Genomic DNA, 10,915 nt, shown 5'->3' on the forward strand with positions numbered 1-10,915 from the left:
TTCCTTTGCAAGTTTAACTTAGATATTCATGGGCTTTTATTCTCATATATTTTAGAGTAGGCTTATCATTAAGTTCTTCAGAAAAGTTATTTGTAATTTGTGTTGGGATTGCATTGAATATGTGAATTAACTAGAAGAGACTTGAGCTATTTATATCTCAAGATCTTCCACCCAAGGGTATGTGTTTCCCATTTAAATTAAATCACTCCATGTTCTTGATTAAATTTTCTCCAAAGACTATTTTATGCTTCTGCTAACCCATGTAATAATCACAACAAACCTATGGTACTTTTATTATCATCATTTTCCAGATGAGGAAACTGAGCCCAGAGAGGTAAGTAACTTGCCCAAGAACACACAGCAAGTAACTAACAGAACCTGGATTCAAATAGTTTAGAGTCCATATTCTTAACCACTGTACTGCCTCTCCATCTACAGGCAGTTGCTTTATAGTTTGGCTGCTACTGTGAATGGTATCTTCTTTTTATTACTGTCTATTTATTATCTGGTATATTATTTTTATTATATTTTCTAATTGGTTGTTGCAGATGTAGAGAAATCTGGTTGATTTTTGAAAGTTGGTATTTGTATCCAGTGAAGGTGCTGAATTCTCTTATTAGTTCTAGTATTTGATCTGTTGTATCTGTTGCTAATAGCGAGTTTTGTCTTTTATGTTCCAATTTTTAAATCTCTCATTTCTTTTTCTTTCCTTATAGCATTGGCCAAGACTGCCAGTACAATGCTAGATATCATGTAGTAGTAATCATGGGCAAAGAATGTCTCTTATAGAAAAGTAATGTTACTCCAGAAGAAGGCTGTTGTTCTATCTTGGCTAAAGGATGTGCAGCACATCAGAGAACTTTCACAAAAGTATAGGCTAGAAACTGTGTCTGGTGGCCAAGAATCCATTCTGAGCAGAGGCCCTATGCACATTTATGCTGCAGAAATTACTTTTCCATAGGAGATGGCCCTTCCAAGGGAGAAATAGCTCAGTTGTGATAAACTTGACTTCATCTGACTTAAGTACATTTAACTCCATTCTAAACCCCTATGGCAACAACACAGCTCAGCACCTGTCATTTGCTTCAGACAATCTGCTAGATGCAATTGTTTCTGACAATGCATTGCTCTCTATGCCCAAGGGGTAATTCACAGACCGCAGCATTGGAAGGAGCCTTGGAGATCAACTATTGCTCCCATTATACACACATCTACAAGTCCCTGTGGTGGGTACCTCATCGCCCTTGAGCAGATGATCTGCTAGGGGGACTGATGCCAACAACAGAGAGAGTTTGAATCAGACAAGGGGTTAACACAGCTTCCTCCTTTCTCCTAGTTGGCTTCATCACTCCATTTTCAGTAAAGGTTGGCCCTGCCGAGTGTTCATGGTAACATCTCAAGGCTTACCTCATCCTTCCCGACTTCAACAGGGACCCAGAGGAAGCACCCTCTATTCTCTCCTGTATTCCAAAAGGCTTATCCCTATCCAAGTTTAGTGCATCTGCACGAAGGTGGGCACTGGCACCTCCATTGTGAAGTCCTGGGGCTTTAGCGCAGTCAGATCCATCAGAGATGCTGAGTGGGTGACCAAACACATCCCTTCCTTTCACACACACCCAGGGTGACTAATGCTCGTGGTAGAAATGAGTGAACTGAAAAGTCCCACAGGAACCTCAAACCCAACACATCCAAAGTGGAACTTCTCAGTGTCTCCTCCAAACTCACTCCCCTCTTACAGTAACCCCTGTGCAGGAACTGGAACAACCTCCATTCAGCCATTCTCAGCACCTTCCTATCCCTCTCACCTGAGGAGTTACCAAGTCTTGGTCCCTCCCCACCCTAAGGATCCCTCTTGCCTACCCTCCATTCTGATTAGGGCCTTGGCCACGCCCCCCCACTCCTGACCCCTGGGATCCATCCTCCATACGACTGCTGAAAGATCTTCCCATCATGCAGATCCAACCATATCTCCTGCCTAAAACCCTAGAAGGCTCCCCACCACCCTCAGCAGAAAGTACACTCCTTAGCACGGCATCTACTACCCTCACCGCACAGCCCCATCACCCTCAGCAACCTCACACCCTGTACAGGACCCCTAGATCCACCTCCCTCTCCCTTCCCAGGCTGTGCTTCTGATCCTTGTTCCCTCAACCTAGAACCTGCATCCCATCCCACTGCAAGCGGTCTAATGCCTACTCACCCTTCAACATTCAGGTCGCAGCCCCCTGCGTCTGGGAGCTTTTGCTGCCTCCTCACCCCCGTTGCTCCTGCTGATGTGCCCTCTCTCTGGCCTCTCCTGCCAAGACCCTGTACATCCATCCCACTAAACTGTAACGATTCTCTCCTGGACACTGTAAAAAACTGGATTCTCTAGGAGAGTAAGTTACTGCATAGCCAGTCTGGTTTCATCCCTTTCCGTGTTTAAGAGGGTACCCAGGAACAAAACACATTGAGTCAGATTTGGTGTGGGAGTGCCCCCAAAGTGACCTGTTCACTGGTGGGTGCCCCGCACCTGGCACAATGTCGGCCTGGCACACCGTGGACTATCTGAATAAAGTTATGATAAATGAATGATTTGCCCACCCCCGTCCAGAACCAGGCGAGAGGTCAGGGCTCATCCTGGATATAGATGGAGAGCGGGTGGCCCTACTCGGCGCTCCGTCGGGAGGGGGCGCTGCAGGGAGGCGGGGCCAGGGCTGGGTACCTGGGGGCGGGGGCCGTCCGAGGGTGGCGGGCCAGGGGTCGGGCTTGCCCGGGGACCCCGCGCCGCGACTCTGCGCGAATTTCTCTTTCGTTTTGGGCCAGGCCGGAGGCGGCGGGGCCGTCCCGGAACGACTGCGGCCGGGTGCGCTGGGAGTTAATCCGAAAGCGCCGCTAGCCCCGCGGGCCAGACTCCACGTGTCACCGAGAAGCTGATGTAGAGAGGATACAGAGAGAGAAAGAAAGCAAGAGACCAGAGTCCCGGGAAAGTCCTGCCGCGCCTCGGGCAATTATAAAAATGTGACCCCCCCGGGTCTGCCTCCCAACCACCGCCCTCACCTGCCGCGTGCACCCGTCTGCTTCCAGCTGGCCGCTCGGTTCGGTGCCCCCGCAGCGCCGCTCAGCATGTGCCCGCCGCGCAGTGAGTAACCAGCCCGAGACTAGCGCTCGGCGCTCGGGTGGGGAGGGGCGGCGGCCGGGAAGAGGAGGCAGAAACTTGGGACAGGCTCCGCGGAGCCTGGAAGGCAGTCAGAAGTCTCGGGCAGAGGAGAAAGAAAGGGGAAAGACATTGCGAGCTTACCCTGCGCTCGATAGGATATCGTTTCTTTTAACCTTGAAAGAGCCCTGTGAGCTAAGTATTATGCCCACTTCACAGATGAGACACTGAGGCCCCACGGGATGGTTTCTTGCCCAGGGTCTCTAGGCTACAGCTCTAAGAGGGCAGATCCCAGCCGGCTTCAAAGCGAGGCTTTGTCACCCCACTGCTTACAAAACACTGGGTCGCTTCACCACCTGGCCTCACTTTCCCTCCTCCTGAAATGGAGACTTTTTCTGGGTGAACTCTGTCCACACCCCTGTCTGAACTCACAAGGTGGCCGTGACAGCGAGTAGGCTTCTAACGCTAGCACAGAGCGCTGTCCTCCAAGAACCTGATTCATCCCTCAGTTGTTGAAGGAAGACTGGAAACGGGTGGAGGGAGGCTGGCGCCAAGAAGAAGTGGATGGGTGGAGATGGCCAGAAGAGATGGAAGATGGAGGTAGGCCAGCTCATCCTGCCCCTCCATTCCCTTTCAGGCCTCCTCCTTGTGGCCACCCTGGTCCTCCTCCACCACCTGGACCACTTTAGTTTGGCCAGGAACCTCCCCGCCACCACAGCGGGCCCCGGAATGTTCCAGTGCCTCAACCACTCCCAAAACCTGCTGAGAGCCGTCAGCAACACCCTTCAGAAGGTGAGCTTTTCAATGTCCTGGTTCCCACTTTGCAGCTTCTGTAGTGAAGGGGCATCTCCGAACCGCTGGTCACCTGAAGGAACTGCAGGGAAATTGTGGAAGTTAATCAGGAGCTGTTAAGAGAAGAAGAGGGAACTTTACAAATGGCCCAACTATTAGCTAAAGAGTCTCAATGAAACTGTGTCTCCAGAGAAAGCAGGAGGGGTGATAAATTATAATGGCATTCGTTTGGGCTGTGTCTACACAGAGGAAAGTGGATACTTACAGTGTTCCTTGTAGCCTGCCAACAGAGATGGAATTGTGTCAGGCCCACACTGTTCCTCTGACACACTTATCAATCCAGGAAACCGCTATTAGGGGCGGCCTCTGTGCTCCAGGGCCTGCGAAGATGAATTAGCCTTGCGTCTAATGCTCCTCTCCAGCTTCCAGTCTGGTGGCTCGGCTTGTTGCTGGAGCATCACATTTCAGGGAGCTCATGACAGTGCACATCCAGGCTTCATTTTCTAGGGAGAGAGTTATCTAATTTTATTTACAGCTTCAGTCATCTTTTTAGCTTTCATATTTTAATGCAAAAAAAATATTTTTTCTTCCTTTAAAAGCACTCCAACATCTATTGCTTTTGCTGCAACGGCCTAAGACTGATGTTTTAAAAGATGTCCTTTCGCCTTCCTGCTCTCTAGTAAATCTTTCTTGAAGATTTCTAGCTTGTTGCTTTATGAATATCTTAAAGTAAGCTCAATGACACGAGTCCTTCTTAAAGAACTCTTATTTTCCCCTTCTAATCTTTCATAACGTGCTGCCAGTTGTTCCTTACAGTTCAATCCATCTTAATTAAAAAGGCAGCTCACCAAGTGAAAACTGCAGAGATAGGTGCTTTGATTCCTAAAGAAAGGTTCGATATGGGTAAAATTTAGGAGCTCCTATTTAAATAGATGCTTTATGTGAAAAAGCTGACTCTTCTACTCTCAGATGCAGCACCAAAGGTGAAAGATTGCAGAACTCAATTTGATTTTTTAATATGATTCCTGCATCAATTTTGCCAGAACAAATCAGCTGGCTACTTGCAGAGAAAATAGAGGTGACAAATGCATGTGACTCACAGGCCATATCTAGCCCACAGATCTGTAGAGTTTGGCCATGTCTTTTTTATTTCATTTTGATTTTTGAGTTTGATGCCATTGAAAAAGTAGACCTCCCATATAAGGATCCAAATTTCCAGCTTCTCCTGAAAAGATCTGAAAAACTATAGCAGTGGGCCCACATTTTCAAGTCTAATTTATTTATTTTTTGCTCTATGTATTCATTTTTTTCATTCAACAAGTACTTATTGACTGCGTACTGTAAGCCAGGCACTATTTTATAGATTCTTGAAGGTCATCTTTTTTAACCATGCAATAGTAATAGAGAGATAGTCGCCGTTTTCATTTTGGAATAAAGGAAGGCAATTATCACAGAAATAAAACTATTGTATTATTTGGAGATTTTTTTTTTCTTATTGAAGTATAATTGCAAATCTAACTTTTTAGAACCTGCTCAGGATAGCAGCTGCCTCGATCTCCTTGACCACCTCCAGGAACAGTGTATTCATTTGCTATTGCTGCTGTAACAGATTACCACGAATTTAGTGGCTTTAAAAAACACAAATTTATTATCTTACAGCCCTGGAGTTCAGAAATCCAAAATGGGTCTCACTGGAGTAAAATTAAGGTGTCAACAGAGCTGTATCCCTTTCGGAAGACTCTAGGGGAGAATCCAATTTTCTTGCCTTTTCCAGCTTCTAAAAGCAGCCCACATTCCTTGATGGCCCCCTTCCATCCTCAAAACCAACAAATGAGACTTAATCATGCTGCATCACTCTGAGCTTGACTCTCTTGCCTCTCTTTTCTGCTTATAAGGACCCAGTGATTACACTGGACCCTCCCAGACACTCCAGGATAACCTCTCTATTTTAGAGTCAGCTGATTAGCAACCTTAATTTCATCTGCGACCTTAATTCCCCTTTGCCACGTAACATAACCTAGTCTGTGGTTCCAGGGATTGGGAGGTGGATATCTTTGGCAGGGGCATTATTCTGCTTACCACAGACAGGAATTTAACTGCTTGTACCCCAGCATGTTCTGTCCTCTCAAGCTTTGATTCATGGCTCACGCTGTTCCCTCTGCCTGAAATTCCGCCTCCTCTGTAGATGCCCCATCTCTGGGGAAGACTTTGCTTCCCTTTCCACCCCCTTCCCAGAGCCTTCTGACCCCTCTCAGCCCTTCTCACTTGCCAGCATGTCTCCTGGTCATTTGGGCACTTGCCTGACTCCACAGCTGAACTTGGAATTCTGGGGGACATAACATAGTCTCCTTTGTCACCTTCCTTAGTACCTAGCATAGTGCCTGGCACACATCAGGCTTGTTAAATGGAAAAATGATCTCGCTCTTCAATCAAAAAGTCATCGACTTCTTAAGATAAATATCATAATTATAGTCAACATGCCTGTAAGATGACATCTGTGTGTGTGCACGCACGCGCGTGTGTGTACACCCATATTAAATCTCCGCTTGTCTTTAGGGTTGCATGTTTGTTATGTTCATCAAGTAGTGACCTAACAGTCCCCCTTCAGAAGCTATACTTGAAAAAGATATTCATAAAACACAGCCATGCTGGCAAAAGGAAAAAACGGTTTTCACCAGAAGCAAGTGTCACAGCACGGTACAGAGGCTGATTAGCACAGCCTGTTGAAATGATTTATAGTGTTTACGTAATGGAAAAACGTATCATCCAGAGAAACATGTCCTAAGCAAAAGGGGAGGAGGGATGGAGAGAGAGTGTAAATGATCTGTTTCCTTTTGTTTTATGAAGACCCTAAAATTCCTACAGATCAGAGGTGGAGGTCAAGGGCAGCCGGCTCTCGCTTTGGTGCCAGTGCCGTGGGGAGCCGGGTGCCTTTATTAATCTTGTAAACTGAGTTTCTCTTTATGTTTTACAGGCCAGACAAACCCTAGAATTGTACTCCTGCACTTCTGAAGAGATTGATCATGAAGATATCACCAAAGATAGAACCAGCACAGTGGAGGCCTGCTTACCACTGGAATTAGCCACGGTATAGAGGCTTTCCTCCCAAAGCTTGTAATACAGTTAAGAGCTGTGCATCAGACCTCGTCTTCTTCCAAAAATGTGCATGCTTCTGGGGTCCATCACCATGGGACTTTAACAGGTCCCATTGTAGAAGTTCAATTTGGAAAAAAAATTATAAAAACGTGGTTTTTCACAACAGTGTGAGATATACTTAACACTACTGAACTGTACACTTAAAAATAGTTAAGATGGGGCTTCCCTGGTGGCGCAGTGGTTGAGAATCTGCCTGGCAATGCAGGGGACACGGGTTCGAGCCCTGGTCTGGGAAGATCCCACATGCCGCGGAGCAACTAGGCCCGTGAGCCACAACTACTGAGCCTGCGCGTCTGGAGCCTGTGCTCCGCAACAAGAGAGGCCGTGATAGTGAGAGGCCCGCGCACCGCGATGAAGAGTGGCCCCCGCTTGCCGCAACTAGAGAAAGCCCTCGCACAAAAACGAAGACCCAACACAGCCAAAAATTTAAAATAATTAATTTTTTTTTTAAAAGAATGAGGTTCTCATTTAAAAAAAAATAATAACACCCTTAAGAATAGTTAAGATGGTAAATTTTACATGTATTTTTTACCACAGTAAAAAAAACAAAAAAAGATACGTTTGAGAAGAAAAGTCAGAAAAATTTACATTAAGAATTAATAATTAATGTCTTTAATGTGTGATTCTTTTTTTTTTTTTTTTGGCTCCAGAATGAGAGTTGCCTGGCTTCCAGAGAGACCTCTTTAATAACTGTAAGTCAGAAAATTGAAGGTTTTAGCTCATATTATGCATTCATGTCATTGATATCTGATTATTTTTTCTTCTAGAATGGGAGTTGCCTGGCTTCCAGAAAGAACTCTTTTATGATGGTAAGACACAAAATTCTTTCCTCAAATGCAACAGCAGGGGAAGGGGGGGTACGTTTTTAGCCCATCTCAATAGTTCCTTCCCCACTTTGTCATATTATGCAGACCCTGTGCCTTAGCAGTATCTATGAGGACTTGAAGATGTACCACATGGAGTTCCAGGCCATGAACGCAAAGCTTCTGATGGATCCTGAGAGGCAGATCTTTCTGGATCAGAACATGCTGGCAGCTATTGCTGAGCTGATGCAGGTAAGGCCTTCTTCATGCTGAGACCGCCAGCCAGGGTCCCTGATGAAGGGGTATACCATCAGCCCTTCCTGGGTTGGGGGAGGCCTGAAATGCCCCCTTCTGAAGCCAGCTACATATTGGGGGAGACAGCCTTGAGGGCACCTCTAGAGAGAGGGCAACATGAGCAGGTCACATTAAGGAAAGCAGCCTCCTGCTTGTTGACCATGTGGTATGCACCAGGCTCTGGGCAAAGGTGCATACATTTCCTTATGCTGTCCCCTTGGCAACCACTTGGGGTCTGTGCAAATGAGGAGACCAATGCTTAGAGGGTTAGCCACTTGTCTGAGGTCACACAGCTTGGACGCGGCAGAGGCAGGATTTAAACTCCCATCAAAGGGATTCCACTGCATTCATCTTCTCATGCATCTCTAAAGCCTCTGGGACGTACCTGCAAGGGGCTGGCATGCATATCTGCAAATACTGCTAGAGAAGACAAGCGGGGCTGGTGTCTGGATATGACGCATGCTGAACCAAAATGTGAATGAAAGAAAAGAATGACCTATCACCTGGGGACAACCACAGTGTTACTCATAGACAAGAATGTGCTTTGTAACTTTCTGAATCACCATAGCACATGACGCTAACATAAAACACAGAATTATCCACTTAAGAAAGAGCAGGGTGAGTGCCATGTTGGCCAGGGCATGGGATAATAATACGGCATCAGAAATGATTGTCTGAAAAGAAATTTATTTCATTCACCCTTTTTCAATTTTTTTTTTGGGGGGGTGCCAGATTACTTGTTTGAAAGGCAGTGAACATCATGCAAGTATCAAAGAATGTTACCATCTAGAGAGTTGTAGATGATATTTCATTTTCAGGACCAAGAGTAGAATCAGTTCTACCAGTAATCAGACAACTATGCCCAGACCTTTTGTCCCTCTGTGCCTCAGTTTCTTCCTCTGTAAAATGGGATGACTTTACCCACCCTACCTGTCTTTTAAGCTTTTTGTGAGGAAGTACAAGCAAAACTGCTGATCATTGTGCAAATATATGGTCTTGCATTGTGTTATCAAATTAAAGGGCTCAAACTGCCAGGTTTATTTATCTCACATGAATAAGTGTCTTTAGTCAACAGGTCTGATACTGACTGAGAGTTTCCAATCAATAGCAATCCATCACCTCCCTGTTCTAAAAAGGATGCCGCTTCTTAATGTAACATATAAAAATTAATTAGATATCACAGCAGATGTCATCTTAACAGAATTGTTTCTTTCTAAAATACAACTCCCACTGATGATTTTCTAAATAGCTTTCAGGGTCTTTTCAGAGCTCACTGAAGATCCATGTGCTTGGATAATGAGCATTTCTTCTCTCAGGTTCTGCCTGCCCATCTGGCTGGGAGTAGATTTAATTTGGTTTAGGAGATGCAGTGAGGGAGTGGGTTGCAGGCTCTGAGACACGTATTGGCTTCACCCACCTTTACGGATGGACGTTTTAATTTTGGAATACTGTCTATGTCATGCTCAATATTTATTCTCCTAGGCCCTGAATTCCCACAGCGAGACTGTGTCACAGAAACCCTCCCTGGAAGAACTGGATTTTTATAAGACTAAAATCAAGCTCTGCATACTTCTTCATGCCTTCAGAATTCGTGTGGTGACCATCGACAGAATGATGAGCTATCTGAGTTCTTCCTAAAAAGCTGAGGTCTCTCCTAAACTTAAAGTCATTTTTATAAATATTGGAACCAAAGAAATTGTAATAGGGCATGGGTTAAGAACTGGGGCGGGGGGTGGCTTGACCTGTTCCTACTTAAGCTGGAACAGGAATTCTCATGCTTGTTTACATTAGTCATTACTCCAAATTTGCAGGATGTGACTGTCCTATCCACATGATTCCTTTGATCAAGTCTATTTCATATTTACTATGGATAAGTTATTTTTAAGTTTTCATGAGCAAACTGATAAGGAGGGGTAATGTCCTCCCAGAACGTGTTTTTCTTTTTTTCCCTTTAATAGAAGAGCAAGAATTTATAAGCTATTTCAGTACCAAAGAGTTTGTAGGAACAAACACTCAAGCATAATTTATTTTAAAATATTTATTTATATAATTTTGTGTTCATGAAAGCCTGTGAACTAACTTATATTTATTTATGTTATATTTATTAAGATATTTATTGCCAAGTGGATTTGAGATATACCTTATGTTGTTTTAAAATAAAATGACTGAATTAAAGTAATTCTCATATTTTTCTAATGTGATTGGAATACTTTGAGTGTTAAAATACAGATCATGGGAAAACTGAAAACTCTGATGAAATTTGAACAAAATCACCTTAGAAAGAATGCCATGAGATTCTTACTCATTTGCTAGTTCCTTTAATCTCATATTTTAAAGGGAGCCTCATAAGACTAGATCTGACTTAATACTGAGGCCGTTGAATGAGTTAGTTTTTGATAATATACTTTATTACTTTTGTTCAACATCTGAATCTAAAAATAAAATACATAAAAATGTTTTTCCCTATTAACCACAGCCCCATAACATACTGTGCATTAAACAAATACATGATAACATCCACCAACTGGGAAAAGCATCATTAAGAGGACTTCTAGTCAAATTATTCTAATTTTTGTGACCCTTTGGGCTCTCAGGGGGAAGTTGTTTCTAAATTACAACTCAAAAAACTCTCCCTTTGCTTTAAATTATATAGAACTTCTGCCTGAACCACATGGATAATTGCCTTCCTTTGGCTTAAGAGATGTGCTTTTTAATTCTTTAAACCATGAGAATT

At 44.4% G+C, this 10,915-nt stretch overlaps 1 protein-coding gene across 1 annotated transcript; it reads left to right on the plus strand.

Moving 5' to 3' along the window:
* Positions 1–2,813: 2,813 nt before the first annotated feature.
* On the plus strand, positions 2,814–9,922 carry IL12A (interleukin 12A). Its single transcript, XM_059921955.1, has 7 exons — positions 2,814–3,121; positions 3,774–3,928; positions 6,903–7,016; positions 7,735–7,776; positions 7,852–7,893; positions 7,996–8,139; positions 9,664–9,922. Exons 1-7 carry the CDS (start codon positions 3,106–3,108, stop codon positions 9,817–9,819), a joined length of 669 nt encoding a protein of 222 aa, XP_059777938.1. The 5' UTR covers positions 2,814–3,105; the 3' UTR covers positions 9,820–9,922.
* The last annotated feature ends 993 nt before the right edge of the window (positions 9,923–10,915 follow it).

This window comes from Balaenoptera ricei, chromosome 4 (assembly GCF_028023285.1).
Source record: "Balaenoptera ricei isolate mBalRic1 chromosome 4, mBalRic1.hap2, whole genome shotgun sequence".
Lineage (NCBI taxonomy): Eukaryota > Metazoa > Chordata > Mammalia > Artiodactyla > Balaenopteridae > Balaenoptera > Balaenoptera ricei.

Excerpts from the sequence above, each read along its gene's own strand:
- IL12A (XM_059921955.1), top strand. Across the intron at positions 3,929-6,902 it reads TCAGCAACACCCTTCAGAAG|GCCAGACAAACCCTAGAATT; the intron begins GTGAGCTTTTCA and ends TATGTTTTACAG. Across the intron at positions 7,777-7,851 it reads GAGAGACCTCTTTAATAACT|AATGGGAGTTGCCTGGCTTC; the intron begins GTAAGTCAGAAA and ends TTTTTCTTCTAG.